This window comes from Equus quagga, chromosome 2, assembly GCF_021613505.1.
Source record: "Equus quagga isolate Etosha38 chromosome 2, UCLA_HA_Equagga_1.0, whole genome shotgun sequence".
Classification (NCBI taxonomy): Eukaryota; Metazoa; Chordata; class Mammalia; order Perissodactyla; family Equidae; genus Equus; species Equus quagga.
Window position 1 is genome coordinate 165,889,590 of NC_060268.1, and position 19,951 is coordinate 165,909,540.

The window sequence follows — 19,951 nt, forward strand, 5'->3', positions numbered from 1 at the left end:
GTGGGATGCGTCATTGCCTGTCACCAGCCTATGCTGACTTAACAACTATCCTGTGCTATCTTCACAGACTGAGTTAGAGGCTTTTGGTATTTGACTTCACGAAGGCTTTCCTATTCAATGCCACTCAGTTCAGCTGGCTGAGGCCTGGCATCCCAAAGCTCTCCGGTGTTTGTGCAAATGACTCCAGTGGCATAGTGTATACACCAAGCCCAAGACACTGTCTTGTTCAGCCTTCTTGGAGGCTTTTTCTTTTTTTCTCTTTCAGCTAAAGATGGATCCTCTACCTCCATCAAAAATACCTCTTCACCATTTCCCTTCCCCAAATGTCATGCTTGTCCCACTTTAGTGCCTTTAGCCATACTCTACCTCTTACCCAACATCTAGGTATTCCCCTCCCTCCCTTCCAGTTAGGTTTATCTGACCTAATGCAGTGCCTGGTCTCTCCAAGGAAAAAGTGGATGGAGAGACAGACAACAGTTGAAAAAGATGGTTTGGCGACAGTGACCCTGGTTGGAGTCATAGTTGGGGTCTTAACAGCCATCAGCTTCATTGGTGGAGTCAGCATCCTTGACTGACCCTGGAAGTTAGACTCTTGGCAATAAAACCGGGGGATCAAGGACCACACATCCTTGAAGGGCTAGTGCTCCATCCAGCTACCTTCATCTACTTCAGTCTACACTAACTTCTCCCTTCTTCAAATTCACTGGCTTATCCCACACACTGAATCCTTCTCTAAGTGTTTTTAGCGTTCGATAGACACACGAGTCCTCAGAGGGCAGGAGCTGTGTCTTCTAAGTGTTTGTCCCTCTGCACATGGCACAGCGCTGGGCACACAATCGGTCCAAGATCTTTGTTTGCCTTATTAAAAGTAAATTTAAAATGCAGAGGGTAAACGTAGCTCTTGCATCACGCATACTTCTCCAGTCCACCAGACGCTCCCAAAGCTGGGATACATCCCAGAAAGCGCTTGCTTACTGCCTGGGAAATTGGCTTTACGCCCTGTTACACTATGAACTCTAAGTGTGCTTTTCCCAAGCTGAACACACTGCCTGACACATAGTAGGTGCTCAAATATTGAAATGCTTGCAGAATAAGGAAACTCAACGTCAGTCAGGTCAGGCTGCTTAACATTGCCTTTGCCATGGTGTGAAGGCCCGGGCTGTGGCATTTCTGAGGAGAGCTCAGCTGCCTCTGTCTCCCTGTGTGTATAGGAGCATAGCATATCATTGTGGGGTAGAATTCTGCAACCTTTTCCTTCAACAGACTCCCCGCCCTAGCTGCCTTTCTCTGAACTTGTGCCAGTGGTGGGCAAAGGGGGAAGATGGCTCAGTGGCACTTAGTGTGTTCTCACTGAATTTCAAGCACTGTGCTGTGTGCAGTAGAGTCTGAAGGCTAAGACAGCCTCTGCCAGGGAGTGCCCACGTGGTCCGCTGGGTCACAGGAAGCCTCCCTGAGACTTGAACTTGAGGAAAGAGCTGAGCTGACTCCACTTCTCACAACGCTCCTGAGCTCTGGTTCCTGTAGCTTTTCCTGTGTGATTCAGAAGCAAAGACATTACCAGCGGATACCCGTGAAACCCTACCGATTGGTTTATGGTGTGTTTGCTTGCAGGCCAGGGAATCTGCCCCAAGCCTAGCCCTCACCCTCTGTCTGCCAGCTGCCTTACAAATTGGAACTGTTGGATGCGGCCTAGAGATTGGGCTAGGAAAAGCAAGATGTGGGCGCTTCATATCACTTGCCTGTTTTAATCATTTAAACACTCACAGACTCTTTCCATGCTGTGGAAATGCCTCTCAGCCTGCCTCTGTGGTTTTAATAGGGATCCCCGTTGATAATGTCGCCTCCCTGCTCTGCCCTGCATGGAGATGATAAAGAGGCACTTTTCTGTCTGCCTGGGGACATCCCCTGGTGTGTGCGCTTCAGGGCACCCTGAGTGCCAGGTCCCCAGATAAGGAGAGCAACCTGTGCCTGGTGACATGGCCCTGCTTGGTGGAGAAGGCTAATGTGAGGCAGTGGCCTGAGCACCTGAATGCTGGTGAGTGGCTAGGAAGTTATCTATAGGTTCATATGTCAGGATCTTATGCCATCCTCTCTTTTTAGCTCCTTGCAGTAAATGTTAAAAGGCACACTTTCAGGGCCCTTTGGCCCTGTGACTCAACCTTCACCTTTGGTCTGGTTTCTTACCCACTAAAGAAATGAATGAAAAACATTTCCACCCCAAGAGCTGCTGTCTGGACCGGCTTACTCAGTGGCTGAGAAGCACTGTATACAACACGAGCACTGGGAAAAGGTTGCATGTCGAATGGAGCTTAGGTGGTGGGAGGGCTGCACTTTTAGAAACGGAGCTGAGCCTGTATTGTCAGGTGTATTCACACGAAATGCTGCCAACCAAGAGGGTGGAACTTGCTAAGTCAGCTGCCTGAGTCGGAGATGGGATAATTTGCAGTTACTCATTTTACGGTTGGTTGGTTGGTTTTTAAAAAGCATGCATATTTCAGATTAAATGACATATGCTCTCAAGTGGCACCTTCCCAATGAGACCTACTCTACCTCCCTAATTAAAACTCACCCCCCAGCTGTCCCCTTGATCCCCTTTCTCTACTCTTTTTTTTTTTTCTTTTGAGAAAGATTGTCCAAGAGCTAACATCCATTGCCAATATTCCTCTTTTTGTTGAGGAAGAGAGACCCTGAGCTATCATCTGTGCCCATCCTGCTCCACTTTGCACGTGGGATGCCACCACAGCATGGCTTGATGAGCAGTGTGTGGGTCCGTGCCCAGGATCCAAACCTGTGAACCCCAGGCCGCTGAAGCTGGGCACATCAACTTAACCACTTCGCCAACGGGCCAGCCCCCTACTCTATTTTTTTATTCCATAGTAGTATCTAATCTAGCTATTGTTCAGGCTTGTTGTCAAACTTCCCAATAAAATACAACCCTTCAAGAGCAGGGATTTCACAGTTATATACCCAGGCCCTGGAATGATGCCCCATATACAGTTAAGCCCTTAAATATCTTTTGGCTGAAGGATTGAACACATGAAACTATCTGGAAAATCTGTTCATGATTTCTCTCTTCCATCTGTCTTTTCCTCTGAGGATTATCTTTTCAGAAATGCAAAAGCATGCACCTTGTCCAAGTGGTTTTTTTCTTTCTACTTGATAATATATCATCAAGCTCTTTCCACATCAGTACATACAGATCTGCTTTATTCCTTTTAATACGGTCAAGAGTTCCATGCTGTGGAAGTGCTATAATTTATTGGGTTGCTCTCCTATCAAAGAAGGCTTTCCTGGTCTCTGGCATTATAAACAATCCTATAGATTTAATGATGATGAACATAAAAGCTAGAACCTGAGCCTCTTGGCCAGGCATTGTTCTAAGCACTTTATAGGTGCGTTAACTCCTTAAATCACGGTGACAGCCTTATGAGAGAGATTATTGTCATTTTGCAGATGAGAAACCACACAAAGGTTCTCTACCCCAGGTCAAAAAGATGACCACCAAATAGGATTTGAGCTCAAGTCATCTGACTCGGAGCCCACATTCTTAACTGGAAACTTACACAGCCATTTGTGATGCACTTTGTCGAGCTGATGTCTTTCTATAGGATAAATTACTAGTAGAGTCATTAGGTCAAAGGGCACACATTTTAAATTGTGATAGAGGGCAATGGGCACATCTCTAAGTAGGCTGTACCAATTTTACTTTTCCACGATTAACAGTGCATTGTGCACTGTTTCATGATTGCTAATCTAATGGGTGGGGGAAAGTCACATCATTCAAATTTGTATTTATAAAAACTATAAGCAAAGTTAAAGTCTCCCTGGTTTTAAGTAACCCATTTGTGAACTTTCTGGTCATGCCCTCTGACCTTTGTTTTATTGGGTCGTGTTTTATTTTCCATTGACTTCTAAGCATTCCTTATTGAAGAAATGAGCTCTTTGCCCATCTGGAGTATTTGATACTCTTTCCAGTTTATCTTTGATTTTTGTCTCTGGTATCTTTTCAGCAGGGCAAATATTTTTCAAAATTTTATGTAATCAAATTTGCCAACATTTTCATTTATAGCTTCTAGATTTTTGTGTCTGGTTTGAGTCTTCCCCATGCCAAGATCATAAAATGTTTCTCTCAGACTTTTTATCCACAAATACTCTTAGGGTTTTCAATGTTTTATAGTTAAGTCTTTGATCCATCTCCAAAGTATTTTTGTTGTAGGAGTAACACAGTAATCAGCTTTATGTATTCTCTCTGGATGGCTAGCCAGTTGTTTCAATACATTTATTGTAAGTGAAAAAAATCCAACTTGATCTGAAGTGCAATTTAGTATATAATAATAGCATCCACTAGGAGTATTTCAGGATTACTTCATTATGTAGATTTGTCTTTTCATGACCGATAGAAAACTTCTATAGCTCCAGAATAAGCAAATTTGGTAATGTTACCTCTCTGCCACCCACCCAATTCCTGTTATTTTTCAAAAATTTTCTGGCTATTTTTATAAGTTTTACTTTTCTGGGTGAACTTTAGAATTAAATTTTTAGGGGGCCAGCCCAGTGGTGCAGTGGTTAAGTTTGAACATTTTGCTTCTCGGCGGTCCGGGGTTCGCCGGTTTGGATCCCGGGTGCGGACATGGCACCACTTGGCAAAAAAGCCATGCTGTGGTAGGCGTCCCACGTATAAAGTAGGGGAAGATGGGCATGGATGTTAGCTCAGGGCCAGTCTTCCTCAGCAAAAAGAGGAGGATTGGCAGCAGTTAGCTCAGGGCTAATCTTCCTCAAAAAAAAGAGTTAACTTTTTAGTTCCCCAAAAAATCCTGTTGGTCTTTATTAAGGTACACATACATTTAGGGAAATAGATCTTCTTGACTATTTCAGGTGTGTCTTTCCATTTTTCAAGCCTTCTTATCTCCCTCAGATCTAAACATTTAAATATAAGTTTTACACATTTGTTCTGATGTACGCTATTGTGAATGGCATATTTTCCATTATTTTCAGATTACTTATCTGCATGAAATATAGGAAAGCTATTGACTTTCTGGCTACCAATTTGGTAACGGGTCCCCTCACCGAATTCTCTCATGGTTTCTAATTGCCTTTTATTTCTTTAGAGGGTTTTTAGAATTCCCCTCTCAGCTATTTTTTTTTAATTGGGAAATATAACAGCAAATTTTTATCTCTGCTATAACGGAATGTTGGCCCTTTCGATCTTTGAGTCACTGAAAATAGCATGGGTAGCTGAGATTCACGCTCCTTGGGAACCAATGCTTTTCCATATCGGGCTTTTCTCTGGCTAAGTTTTGTGAGACAGGATTGTTGTCTCAAATTATTTTATCTTTTATTTCTTAGCAGAGGAAAACTACATTTGATGCAGAAGAGTAAACTGGTATAAAAAAAGGTGAAAATCCCTTAGCTCCAGGGCTCTGAGAATGTCAGGTGAAGGATCTTGCAACAGAACACATATCTGGTTCACCTTCATTGCACAGTAAGGAAAAGGCTATTGATCCTTCCAGGCATGCTCATGAAGCTATTGGTTTGTAATGTCCTATTGACCTTTTTGCCATTACTTTGGAATTTGTCTAGAAATATTGACCATGAAGTTAAGGACTGAGATGGAGGCCTCCTAAGTTGGAGGTGGAAGGAATTTCGGGGAAATAACAATGGAGGCTGAGTTATCAACTTAAAACCCAACCAAGAGAGCAAAACTTCCGTATACGGTTTCCTAAATAACACACAGGCCCCTTTGGAGTCATTATGAGTTGTAAAGACTTGTGACGTAGTCTCTAGGAGAGAGTCAGTACTTCAGTATGGAAGAATGTGTTAACTAACTGGGTGTAGGAACTTGAGGACTCTGGTCTCCCTTTTAATGAGTTTTCTATCACCACAGAATAAGCCTATACATGCAAGAGAACAGAGACACCAGTAAAATCCAAATGAGTATGGCACTTTCTGGAAGGTAGTTTTTTTTGGGAAAAGCTTGTAATTGCAATTTATATCTCATTCTTGCATACAAAATAATTAGTTCTTTAGGCTTAAAAGCAAACATAATTTATTTCACTGTCCTTTGAGTTCCAGAAAACCAGAGTAACAGAATTATTTATTTCTAGACTAGACTTTCTGCCTGCTTCCTACTGTAGATGACTTCATTTGATAAGATTCATCTTGTAGACTCTTCCAAGCCTGGAATTGTCCACTGATCCTGAGTGGTCCTTGATATGTGCTAGAAATACATCCTTTTCATCACCCACTATCGCTAACCCAGTACCTTGCCAAAATATTGATTTGGGAGTGCCCATCTCAAGATTGGCCAGAGGGACTTTTGATGATCTAAGTTTTGGGAGTTTGGGGGTGGGGGAGTTTTACTAAAGGAAAAATGGGTTAACTGAGAGTATTTAGAACACACAGTTTGGGATCAGAAAACTGGTCGTTGATTCAACAACCACTTACTGAAAGTTGACTATGTGCCAGACATGGTGCAGGCATTGGAGGCCCAGTAGTGAGCAAAATGAAAATCCTTGTTCCAATTAGAACATCAGTTCAGTAGAGTCAATTGATGATAAGAGATCAGGACTACTTCAGATAGTGAACAGTGTCATGGGGAAGAGAAAGCAAGGTCCGTGATAGTGATTGGGGTAGGAAAGACAAAATTAAACAGGGTGATCAGAGAGAGTGAGCCTCTGAGGAAGCGACATTTGAATTGAGACCTGACCTCAGGCGGTCAGGGTTTCAGCTGTGGAGAGCAGTGTTTAAGGCAAAGGGAAGAGCAAATATAGAGGCTCTGAGGTGGCAATGGACTTCTGATTGAAAAGCAGAATACATTTAGGAAAAATAAAATCTTTTAAAGGAAAGGGACTATCAAAATAAAGATCATTTATAGGCTATAGGGATAGCCTGAAAGATTCATCACAATAAATACGGTTGACCCAGATCTTGAATGTTAGACAAGAAGGGCCATGTAGGGACTTTATTCAAAGAAAATGAGACTTTAATGAAGAAATGCTGGCCCAAATCCACAAAAGAGCAAAACCCAAAGCTGAATATGGGGTGGTCATAACCTAGACACCAAGGCTGATCCTGGAGCTTGCAGGCAGGTGTGAGGCAGATGGCATCCTTCAGCTAGCTTAGGAATTCAACACATTAGGATCCAGGAGATGAGTGACTTTGACCATGGCCGTCCATAGCCCAGAGGAAAGGAGGGCCCTGGAGTGAATGAAGGGGAAGAGCTGAGGACAAATGAACATCCTGGGGGATGGGGCTGCGGCGCGTCACTATCACCATGTCGGGAGGCGGAGGAAGCTTTCCACTCGGTGCCATCCTCATGTGTCCTGTAGCCTGCTCAGCCATCTGCAGATGACTTGGAACAGGAGCTTCCAGATGCAGCATAACACAGCTCTCTTTCCTCTTTTCTTTACCACTATTGTACTTCTCCCTACCCCATTCTTTCCCAACTAGGAGCGACGTAAAGGAAAGAAGAAATGCCATCCCACCAACGCTTGCAGGGGGTTCTGTGGAGTGACTGAACCAGAATTGTAATTTGAGTGACACAGGGCACATGACAAGAGAGATGGTGGCTTTTTCGCATTTATTTGAGCACATCTGGAAATGTTAACAGATTCTAAAGGTTAGAATGGTAACCAGAGTTCCTGGTCCAGTAAAATGGTGGAAGCCTAAGGCCTCACCTTCTCTCAGGCCCTCAGTTTCTCCCATTTAAATAGTGAGAGAGTTGATATGGTCGCAAATCCTCTCTAGCACTAGCATCATGAAGTAAAAAATGTGTGTGTTTTGCACATTAAAAAAAGGCACTATCAAGGTAGTGAAGAGAAAACCTACAGAATGGGAGAAGATAGTTGCAAGTCATATATCTGATAAGGGTCTATATTCAGAATCTATAGAGAACTCTTGCAACTCAACAACAAAAAGAAAAAAAAAATTTTAATGGACAAAGGATATTGGAATAGACATTTAGCCATGGAATACACAAATGGCCAACAAGCACATGAAAAGATGCTGAACATCATTAGTCACTAGGGAAATGCAAATCAAAACCACAATGAGATGCCATTTCATACCTATTAGGATGGCCATCATGAAAAAACCCAGAAAATAGCAAGTGTTGGTGAGGATGTAAAGGAATTAGAGCGCTCTGTGTTGCTGGTTGCGACGTAAAATGGTACAGCCAATATGGAAAACAGTCTGGTTGCTCTTCAAAAAGTTAAATTTAAAATTGCTATGTGACCCAGTAATTCTACTCTAAGATATTTACCCTGAAGAACTGAAAATATGTATTCAAACAAAACTTGTATGTCAATGTTCATAGCACTACTCACCATGGCCAAAAGGTGGAAACAATGCATTTCTAGTAATTGGTGAATGGATCAACGAAATGTTGTCTACCCATACAATGGGCTATTATTCAGCCATAAGAAGGAATGAAGTACTGATCCATGCTGAAACATGAATAACCCTTGAAAATATTATACTGAGTGAGAGAAGTCAGACATAAAAGTCACATATTAAATGTTTCCATTTATATGAAATATTCAGAATTGGTAAATTCATAGAAACAGCAAGTAGATTGGTGGTTGCCAAGGGCTGGTGGAGGAGGCCATAGGAAGTGACTGCTTAACGGGTACATAGTTTCGTTTTTGGGGTGATGAAAATGTTTTGGAGCTAATTAGAGGTGATGGTTGCAAAACGTTGTGAATGTACTAAATGCCGCTGAATTGTGCATTTTAAAATGGTCAATTCTGTTACGTGAATTTTACCTTGATTAAAAAAAATGTGGGGAGGCAGGGAGGAGCCATCTGAAATTCTGTGTATATCCTATTTGGATTGGATAGCTGGTCAGCACTAACAAAGTGAGGAAGCTCTTTCAGTAGATATATCCTTCAATGTCTTCTGCAAATAAAACCCCTTGCCAGTGTAAGCAAGGTATTTTCATTCTCATGAAACTGTTGTCTAGGCATTTGTAAATATCTCCCTTGTTTGTAATGAAGTGGTCAGTCTCATCCCATTTGTGGGTGATGTAACTAAAGTATGTTTAAAAGCAGTGCTTAAGAATTGACAGACCATGGTCCAGATTAAACCGGATGTGTTTTTGTTTATCCCATACCAGATTCTTAGTATTTGAGCCAATAGTTAAAATAGGGGTTCCATAAAAATCCAATGTTCCAGCTTTTCTAGGGAGAAAAAAATCTGACAGTCTGGTGACCCAGGGCTTACATTACTGCATGGTAACAATCAGCCAGGGTTGACACTACATGCCACCTTTAGACTGGTCATGGGTTCTCTCTCTCTCTCTCTCTCTCTCTCCCCGTGTTCCATCCCAGGCTATTTGCCCTCCCTTACCCCCATCCCATACTGCCACATCTGAACATAAATTTCACCTTTAGACCCTCTTTTGAAGACACTGTTTTCAAAGTCTCCCATTAAAATGTAAATCTGCCACCTGTAAAAGAGGACAAAAGTCCTCAGTTCAACAATTTGTTCCCACAGCTGAGAAGGGAGATAGAGGTAAGAATCACTTAATTTGAGGGTGGGATTAGGGCAGAGCAAAGACACTCCCAGATGAGTGGCAGTGTCCCAGGCTGAGGGGAGGGGTTGGTGGCAGGCAGGATGGGCAAGCACAAAGCAGATTTCTCCTTCCTTTGGCACCGCTACCCACTCTTATCCATTTTGCCACTTTCCCTGGGGCGGCCTCCCTTCTCAGCGTGGGTTGGTGTGGCCGGCCTTAGAATGACGTCCTGCATGGCTGGCTCTTGAACATGTCTTGCCTCCTGGAGCGCCACTTCACTATACCAGTCCAGGTAAGGCTGGATGCTAAAAGCCCCAGCTCTCAGAATCCTGGCAGTGGTAACAATAGCACCTGTTGTCAGGTAACCTAGCACCTGCAGGGCCTCGCTTTTGTTTTTGTTTTGTCCTCTTTTTCTTCCCCAACGTGATGTGGAAGAAACCAAAAAGCTGGGGACAGTCATCCTGGTCTCTGGAATTTCAGGTTTCCTCTATAAAATGGAAAGAGATTACTCTAAATTCAGGTAATAACCAATCAGGGAGCAGAAAAATGATGAGTGACTCAGGGGTTCTTGTGACTGTTCCTGCTCCCACACCGAACTCCTGGTCTTTATAGCCTTTGTTAGAGTGGAGCGAAGTGTTTCCCGTCATGAAGAAAACCCAGATGCCAGCTCATGGCAGCTGCCTCAAAGCTCTAAGGACGACTGTGATCTTGATCTGATAAAGCTTTTTATTGGGCTTGCTTTGCCCACTTGATTTTGAGTGGGAATGGTTAGCCTCTTCTCTGAGATCGTGTTCTGTAGTACACTGAAGTAAACTTTGAAGAATGTGAATTCTGAACTTCTTTTGTGGTTACCTGTAAGATGCCAGACAAATTCAGTCTCCTTGAACCCTGTGGCTAAAACTCTAAGGAAAAAAATCAGTTGTGGTTTTGTACATTTCAATGGGGAAGCAGCAAAGGGAAATAGTGCGTGACCTCAGGCAAGTTCCTTTACCCGTGGGAGCTTCTATTTTCTCATCTGTAAAAATGCTACTTCCGGTCGCTGGTTGGATGAAATTAGCCGATCCATGCAAACAGCCCCGCCCAGTGCCTGGCATTCAGTCAGTGCTCATGTATTTGCTGCTGTTATTATCCTAATCAAGTCTGAAAGCTATGAGACAAGAGTTAGAAGAGAGGGCTTCAGCAAGAATAAGTTGCTAGGAACTGCCCAAATGTTCGTCCCTCCTATTAGAGCAGTTTGAAGCTGCACTTGGCTGGAAACTACAGGAAAAGCTGTGTTGGGGGAAGGCTTTGTTGCTTTCGGTTCCTTGAGATCTCTTCCTGGCCTAAATCTCCAACGCTCACTTGCTACCTTATGTCGGGTGCATTCTCCAGCACCCCTTCCGTGTACGCGGCTAATGCTGCCTCCGGTAAAAATGGTTCCTCCAGTCTTCCTGGAGGAGAGGACATTGCAGGTTGTGACCCTGTTGATCTCTGAGATCCTCCTCATACTTCAAAAAAGAAAGCAAGGTGTATCTGGCCAGCAGGAAATGCCCTTCACGCAGAAGGCTTGATTTCTGACATCTGTGGCGTCGCCTCTCCAGAGGTCCCTTTTTCTGTTTGGTTTCTGCGTAAGAGGGAAATCCAGCTGGAAGAGTCCTTCCTGACCCGCGGTCCGCCTGGGCGGGGGAAGCTGTCTGGAACACTCTCCTCTGACGACCAGCTTATGTTGGACCAGAAGGGCTTGTTTTAGGCTTTATGGGACAAAAATAAAAGAGCAGTCGTTTTTCAAAATTATCTGGGAAATGATTAACTTCTTTCCTTTGATCCTTTCCGCCTTGTAGGAGGGCAGTCAAGCAGCAGGGTGGAGAACACATTCTATTACTTTCAACATTGCTAAGGTAAACAGTGGGAGAAATCGGCTACTGGAGGGATCAAATTCTGGCTATTTGGAGAGTTAGAAGCTGTGTGTGTGTGTGTGTGTGTGTGTGTGTGTGTCCTTCTGTAAACATAGAACTGCTGAGTAAAAAACTACAACCATTTCCTCTTTTTCTTTCCTTCTTTTTTTTTTAAGGCCTGAATTTCCTGCCACTATTCACAAAGATGCTTTTTATCTTTAACTTCTTGTTTTCCCCACTTTCAACCCCGGCACTGATCTGCATCCTGACCTTTGGAGCCGCCATCTTCCTGTGGCTGATCTACAGACCTCAGTCAGTCTTGCCTCTGGTTGATCTCAACAACCAGTCAGTGGGAATTGAGGTAACTTACCAATCACCTTTTTAGTTTGTCAACCTTGATTGAACACAAACTATAATTCAAGACCTTGAGATAACTCATGAAGGGGATTGGGTAGCGTGGGAAAGTAAGCCTTTGGGTTAGCAATCAACAAAAAGTCTACAAGTTTAAACTTCTATTAACAGCACATTTCCTTTGTAATAAAAATGAAACCATGGCTAAGTTTTATGATGCCAGTAATCTAGAATGGGCGAACTACAGCCGACAGGCAAAACCCACCTTTTTTGTGTGTTACTAGCAAACTAAGAATGGTTTTTACATTTTTAAAGGAATATGTAAAAAAGTAAAACTAAAAAGAGGGACAGATCGTATGTGTTCCACAAAGCCTAAAATATTACCATCGGGCCCTTTACAGGAAAGGTTTGCCAACCCATTATCTAGATGATAGAGTCCTGCCTTTGGGGTAGGAGAACATTTTCATTGAGATGCCCAGTGTCTGAGAATGGTAAAGAAGTGATCAAGTTAAATTCCAGCTTTGAGTTAACATTCATTCTTAAAACTGGCAGAAGTTGAATTGGGCTTTTCCCCACAATTCCCCATCTTTCAGCAAATCACACAGTTTCCTGTATCTCTGAGAAAAGGGGAACCTCCAAGAATGTTCTCTTCATCATTTTTCATGTTCAACCCTTTTCAGAGAAAAAAGCATTCCTGTTCCTTCATAAAGTTAAGCCCTTCTGATCTTTTTAAAAACTTCTTTCCTCTACTTGGGGCTCTTACCCCAAGTTACTTACCTCCACTCTCCACCACATTCCCAATTATTTTGTTATATTTACGTGTTCTTCGTTGGCTTCCTCCTAGCCTGCTGAGCCTGCTGCTTCAGGGCGCCTTCTCCTTTCAATCCTTTTTCTACCAGAGTTCTTTAAGATTAGTCTGCTTGTTGATTTCCTCTTCTGAGTTCAACCCACTGAGATCTGACCTTTACCACTACTATCTCCCCAAACTTCTCTGGGTTATTCATAATCTAACTTCTAAACTTAATGATTTCTCCTTCAGCCTTCCTCTCAACTGACTTGAGACTTCCTCTTTCTTAAAACTCCTCCTTTTGCCTTTCATAATTTCCTTCAATGAGATCTCTTCCTGATTCCGAGACAGTTTTTCTTTGTCACTTAGATTCTTTGCTCTCCTCATCCTAGCGTTTCAGTCTCACCGTCTCTTGATTCCTCTAAAGCAGGGGTGGGCAAACATGTTCTGTAAAGGCCAGACAGTGAATGGTTCAGGCTTTGCAGGCCATATAGGCTCTGGGGCAACCACTCCTCTCTGCTGTTGTAGTGTGAAAGCACCAGACAATATGTAAATGAATGCACATGGCTGTGTTCCAATAAAACTTTTATTTATAAAAGAAGGTAACAGGCTGTATTTGGCCCCAGATCATAGTCTGCCAATCCCTGCTCTAAATCCTCACAACTGAGAAAAACCCTCCTCTCCTATGACTTGAAAATGTACCTATGAGGCTATGACACCCAAATCTCACTTTCTAGTTCTGACATCTCCCGAGTTCCAGTCCACCTCAGTGGCACTCAAGTGCGCCAGGCTCAACAAGTCTCTTTATTGCATATTTTCTCCCTTGCACACACATACCCTTTCCTGTTTCCTTGCCTGCTCTCTCTCAGTTAAATGCATCTCTTCTTATCCAGTTGCCTAAAGTTGAATCGAATCATCTTTCACTCTTCCTTCTTCTTCAGCTCATCTCTGTAAACAGACAGCAAGACTCTATCTTCTTTTACTAGAAGGAACTTTAGTTTTGACATCTTGACTTAATGTGACATCTCATGGAAATCTTCCCTGGTGATTAAGTCTAAGTCAGATGACTAGACTAAGTCACATCTCTTTTGATAGCCTCACGTGTTACCCTATACTTTTTATAGCCCTTATCTCAGTAGTTATTACTTTCTGAATGCTTATTTAACTGATGCCTATTCTTCTCTAGACTAACTTTCATAAGGGTTGGGCCATGCCTGCAGATCCTATTGCAGCTTCCGAATCCACATCAGCGCCTGATCCTGTATTCCAGCTGACATTTCTAGACACATCCCTAGCTACACCCTCTTTCTCAGATACTCTTGTTCTCTAGCTGTGTATGAGACTCTGCAATGTATTTGGTTGTCTCTGTGCCTTTATTCAGGCTGGTCCTTCACTCAGAATTGTTCTTCTTTCCCTCCCCTCCACCAAACCACATCTTTTTGGTGAACGCTTACTTATCTTCAAAGTCTCTATTGAAATATTATTTCTTCTCTGTAGTCTTTCTAGGAAGAAATTGGTTGCTTTGTACATGTTTAATACAGAATTGATTGCTCCATTCATTTCCCAAAACAAATATTTTTCTTACAGCATGTCCATCACAGTATTATATTCTCACCCCAACCCCACTCCAAAAACTCTCTTTTATGAGGTGCTATGGGCAGCAATTTTGTTTTAACTCACTTTGCAGCTGAGGTTTTTGCACAGAGCCTGGAGCATAGTATGCATTTGATAGATATCTAAACCTGATATGATTTTTTTAAAAAGGATATAAACCTATGATATTATCTTTCCTCTGTGTGTGTGTATGCCTAGAGGGGTGGGGAGATTGTCAAAAACATAACAGTGACAGTCTCTGGGTTTCTAATGATGTGAAGATATTACAATTTTGAGATTAAAAAATTGATTGATTGAATGGTGCAGGGCTTATCCCTGTGACCGCAATGGTTAGCATTTCTGTTCTCTTCAGTTTAATCCATAAGAGTTTGCAAAGGGTGGGGAGAGACTCGGGCTTGGCTTAAACTTGCTCTTGTGTCTTAGGGAGGAGCACGGAAGAGTGCTCGCCAGGAGAGCAACGACCTAATACGTTACTACTTCTCGGATGCCAAGACAACGTATGAAATTTTCCAAAGAGGACTTGCTGTGTCTGGTAAGCCTGGCAGTCTAACCGTGCCTGTAAGAAGACCGCAGTGGGGTCTTGTTCCATGCCTCTTCTTCCCTGTCTCACTTCTAGAACCCCGGCTGATTAAACGTGGTGGTCTGAGTAGAATCCCAACATACAAAATGGAGGGGACATCAGCACAGTCTCAGGATGGGTGCTGGAAACAGTAGAGGACAGATTGGAGTTTGAAACCCGCTTCTTCCATTTCCGGCTGTGTGATCTTGTGCAAACCACTTTGCCTCTCTGAATCTGTTTCTCACTTAGCACAAGGAGAACTTCCCTACCAAGTTGTTGTTAAAAAGTCAACAACAATGTATAAGAAAGTGTTCTGATTAACTCACTAGTACATTATATTTGTTTAGGAACACGCTTTTCATAAATGCAATCCCCTGCATTTACAGGTGCAGAATCTGGGCCAGAATTAGCATCAGGCCTCCTGACTTCTACCTCACCTTTGACCCCAGTTTCATGATATTGACCCATGCTGCTACTCTTAGTATCAGGGAAGACAATTATCTTTTGGGCTGTCTTAGAAACACCATCACCTGGGCTCTGGTAGCTCCTCCAGGAACACAGCATGGCTTAGTACTTATATCTTGTATCTCTGAACCAATGCCAAGTGTGCTAGTTTCCTTTCAAAATCAACTTGCTTATAGTTCTCCCTCCATTTGTTTTCTTTTGGTGACATTCCGTCCAGTAGGTGTGCCTCTGTGACTTCTTATTCCTCCCTTCCCCTAACCCTTTTAACTATAACCACAGCTATTTAATAGTCAGCTCTTGTCAAGTGCTAACTATGCAATAGGTACTGCTCATTATACCATCTACTTCATCTTCCCTAAACCTTAGGGACATATCATCACCCCCGTTTTTAAAAGTGAGGAAACAGAGACTCAGAGGTTCAAGAACATTCCAAACGTGACAAAACCAGAAAATGTTGCAGCTGATACCGAAATCTGAGTCTGTCTGTCTGACTAGGTTGTTCTACTTTAGGTCGGCTTCTAAGCGTTTTATAAACGTAGTTGCTCCTCCAGACAACGAAAGATTATTATAAAAAAAATTTCTATCTGAAGGTTCCAGAGGGGACCGTACTTGGTATTTCTGGCTGCAAATCAGCACTTATTTAGACTTCCATGCAAATAACAAGCGAAAACCAAATCAACCATTAGTTTCTTTCCTTTTTGGCAACTTAAGATAGTATATAGCTGATATAACAGACTTTCCTTTGGGATTTTCTATTTTTCAAAGTTTTCTTTACTGAGTTATCATCATGGCATTGTTATTGTAATTAGAAACAAATCATTTCATTTATGATATATGGCACATAAGATATTTCATTTAGAAATTTTTTTTTCAATACTAAATTAAAACTAAACTGATAAAATGGCTTCCCATGTAAGCAGGCATGAGAAGTCTGGCCTGGCTATTTCCATAGAAAAATGACACTTCTGGTCCTGACTGGGGTTGAATACATCAGCCCCAACAGACACTTTTAGCCCCTACCCAATAGATGGTCTATGTTGAGAATTACCTGTGATAATGTTTCAAATACAGATTCTTTGGCTCCACATTGTTGCACTGAATCGGAATTCCAAATTGTGAGACCTGAGAATCTGAATCATTAATAAAGGTTTTTTGCGGGTTCTGCATGCCAGAGTTTCAACCTAGCTTAGGGCAGCAATTTTGCTGAGAAGCTGTCAATGGGTGGGCTCTTCGTAGATGGCCACGCCTTAGAACAGAAGGAGAGCTGAGATAAGTGGGTTAATCAAAGGCTAAGCTGTCGCCTGGTCATGACTTTGGCTAATCGGGCTGAAGCTGATTAGGGCACAGAGTTTAATGAGACTTCAGTTGGTGCCCCTTTGGGCCAATTATTTACTTGTTCCTTGACCGCGGGCCTCTGCTAGAATGGTCATCAGTAGGGAAGTGATCAGAGGCAATATGGTTTTTCCACATTCATCAGCTCTACCACTGACTGAGTGAGCTTGAAGAAGCTGTCCTAGTCCTTCATGATTCTGAGTATATGGGGCTAAGAAAAGTCGGGAAGACCAAATGCCCGAGTGTGCCTAGCACGGAGGAAGCATTCCATAAACAGTAGCTATAACTAGTGATTAATGTTAGAACAAACAATCTCGTTGGTAGACTAGAGGCGGCCCACCCTTCGGGCTGGAGCAGTGGCTGTGAACACCTAACAGAGCAGGACTTGCCTGGCTTCAGAGAAGGTCACAGTCTGAGACTTGATTTCCTGAATTTTCATGCAACTGTCAGCAGGAAGAAAAATTACTAAGTTTTCCTGTGGACAGTCTCCTCATTCATTTTTTTATATCTCTGTAATCAGAGTGGATATTTCTTTCTTGCATTCTTTCCTTTTTCCTCTGTCAGTTAGTCTGGAAGTTCTCTTATTTACCTCTGAATTCCTAGTAACCCTCTCTTTTTTCTTTTCTTTTCTTTTTTTTTTTGAGGAAGATTAGCCCTGAGCTAACATCTGCTGCCAATCCTCCTCTTTTTGCTAAGGAAGACTGGCCCTGAGCTAACATCCATGCCCATCTTCCTCTACTTTATATGTGGGACGCCTGCCACAGCATGGCTTGCCAAGCGGTGCCATGTCTGCACCCAGGATCCAAACCAGCGAACCCCGGGCCGCTGAAGCAGAACGTGCTCACTTAACCGCTGCGCCACCGGGCCGGCCCCCAGTAACCCTCTCTTGAATGCTTCCTTTTGGAAAGGCCTGAATTCCTCTCAGCACCTGGGATACTAGATACTCTATGTAAAATTTCCTCCCCTTCTCCTTTTCTATTTATAACTCAGTCTCATTCTGACTTAGCTGTGGGGGCCTCTTAGCCGCTTACCGTTGTTCCTTAGCCTCACACCACAACTTCCGTGCCTTCCATGGCTGAGGTTACTATTTACTCTAGTAAGTAGATGTTCCCAGACTCATTTTAATTTTAAATAAAGCTGAGTAGTTTAGGTGTTCAGAAGTTTAACTCTTCTATTTTCAAACGTAAGACACAATTGTAAAAATATTGAAGGCAAGTGTACATGTGTGCACCTGTGTGTGTGCTGTGTGTAAGCACAAGCGTGTGTGTATGTGTTCTTGTAGTTCTTTACAAGCCTCAGTATCTCAAAAGACCTCTCATATAAACAGGAAAAGTATACTAAGAGATGATTCATGATAACAAATAGAACTTAAACAAGGGAAAGTTCTCACTTTAATAGCTGTAAAGAAACTTAGACTAAAGTGATAGCTTCTTAAACCTATCAAACCAGAAGACATGTTAAAAAGATACTGTTTAGTGTCTATGACTTGGTACATGGCTGGTGGGAGAGAAGTAAGTTGTCACAGCTGCCCTACTAAGCTATGTGAGGCCAGGTGTCAAAAACCTGAGCGGTTCTGACCCTTTCTTCCCAACCCAGTTATTTCATTTTAGGGACTCTATTCTAAGAAAATGTTTTAAATTTGAAAATATTTGTAGCATTATTTGAGGTGTCAAACTTGGAAGCAATCTGAATATCCACAATGAGATAAATCCAGCCGTAGGAGACCCTCCATCAGTTGGCAGTACTAAGGCCCTTGGAATCTCTACAGAGAAGATATTATAACATGGGAATGTGTATATCAAAACAGGGGAAGGAAGCAGGAACTAAAATATGTATTTGACATAAACATAACCCTGTAAAACTATGCAAAGGAACTAAAAAAGAAAATACCAGGGTTAATAAACGGTGTTTATGTGATGATATTATTACTGACTCATATTGTCACTGGCTAATTGCCCTGAGGAACTCAAGGGTGGGTTTGGAAGCATTTAACTATCTCAAGTGATGCAGCCATCAACCACTCTGAACCAGACCAGGCCTCACCACAAGAGCACGCCCATGAACTTTGCCCCATTTTTAATACTAAGATCTCCTCTCTGTGAGGAGCTGAGGCCTTAATAGTGTAACCTGCAGCATATGTGGAAGCACATTTTCCAACTGAGCCTGCACAAGCAAATACCCACCTCTCCCTTTTGAATATTCATTTCCCATCTAAAATAAAAGGCCCCTGCTTCCCTTTGTCTGGGGACAGCCACGACTTTGGAAATAATTCCGCGTGGCCTCCTATTTGCAGCAAATAAGTCTTACTTTGTGTGACAACTACTTCTGGTGGAGAGTCTGATTTTTAACTCCCCAGGAGGCGAACCCACTTTTGATTCTATGACAATATTTTGATTTTTTTCTATATTTTTAAGAGCATGCATTCCTTTTATTATAGGGAAACTCAATTCAAGATTATCCACTACAGGCTGTTTGTGTTTACTTGTGGGCTTTCACATGTTCACATCACGTGGGCTAGTCCATACTTCACGGCTGTCTCTGAATACCTGCTACTCTGGAGGTCACATATTCCAACGCTAAACCACTCCTGCTTTGGAGCATTTCCTAAATGTTTCAAGTGTAGCTTGTAAGAATCTCTGTCTTTGAGAACTAAGTACTTATTGCCTTTGAATTTCCTTGGCACATAAGAGAAGCTCATATTCTTAGTGGATTTATCCTTTGTGTCTTGTCTCTTCCTAATCTCCTTTTACCTTCTCTGGTCCAAAGGATTTGCAACTGGAGCTAATTTTCTTTTAATGTTGTGTTTTTAGACAATGGGCCTTGCTTGGGATATAGAAAACCAAACCAGCCCTACAAATGGCTATCTTACAAACAGGTAAGTCAGGCCCACAGTTTTGGATAGATTCTTTTGCTAAGGCAGTATCCTGAGCTAATTTGTTCTCTTTTGGGTCTTGACTGCTTTCTTTTTTCTTTCTCTCCCTTTTGTAGGTGTCTGATCGAGCAGAGTACCTGGGCTCCTATCTCTTGCATAAAGGGTACAAGCCATCACCAGACCAATTTGTTGGCATCTTTGCTCAGAATAGGCCAGAGGTAACTATGTGAAAGTTAAGTCAGGGAATTGAGTCAGCGTTGTCTACAGACTTTAAACCCCTCCCACAGAAGCAAGCTCTCTGACACTTGCTGATGACTTACCAAAGCTGTTTAAAGAGCTCATGTTCTTTATTGTTTCACTTGAAAAAGTTACAGTTTAGGGCCTCCTTAATTCCTGGTTGAATGTCTAGTGTAGGTGTCTGGACTTTCCCAGCCCATTATGGGCCATTTTAAGTCAGTCTGTTTGTTGTATGAGAAAAATAAGAAAGCTTTGAAGGACTGTCAAATAAGAGCTCGAGGACATTGTGGAAAAGGATATATTCCTATTAGAATTGGTACTTGCACGTTGTACCTGAGCTAGTAAGCCA

The 19,951-nt window shown here is 42.4% G+C and overlaps 1 protein-coding gene across 4 annotated transcripts in view; it reads left to right on the forward strand.

Annotated features, from left to right (window-relative positions):
* ACSL5 (acyl-CoA synthetase long chain family member 5) overlaps window positions 1-19,951 on the forward strand; it is a 44,317-nt gene that overhangs the window by 6,143 nt on the left and 18,223 nt on the right. For all 4 annotated transcript variants that reach the window (XR_006887456.1, XM_046653261.1, XM_046653262.1 and 1 more), the window contains exons 2-6: window positions 11,332-11,388; window positions 11,562-11,746; window positions 14,561-14,669; window positions 19,304-19,368; window positions 19,482-19,583. Coding sequence is in view for 3 of the 4 variants with exons in the window: in XM_046653261.1 (XP_046509217.1) it covers window positions 11,591-11,746; window positions 14,561-14,669; window positions 19,304-19,368; window positions 19,482-19,583 (432 nt within the window). In the remaining variant the exon portion in view is untranslated. The remainder of the gene's footprint in view (window positions 1-11,331; window positions 11,389-11,561; window positions 11,747-14,560; window positions 14,670-19,303; window positions 19,369-19,481; window positions 19,584-19,951) is intronic.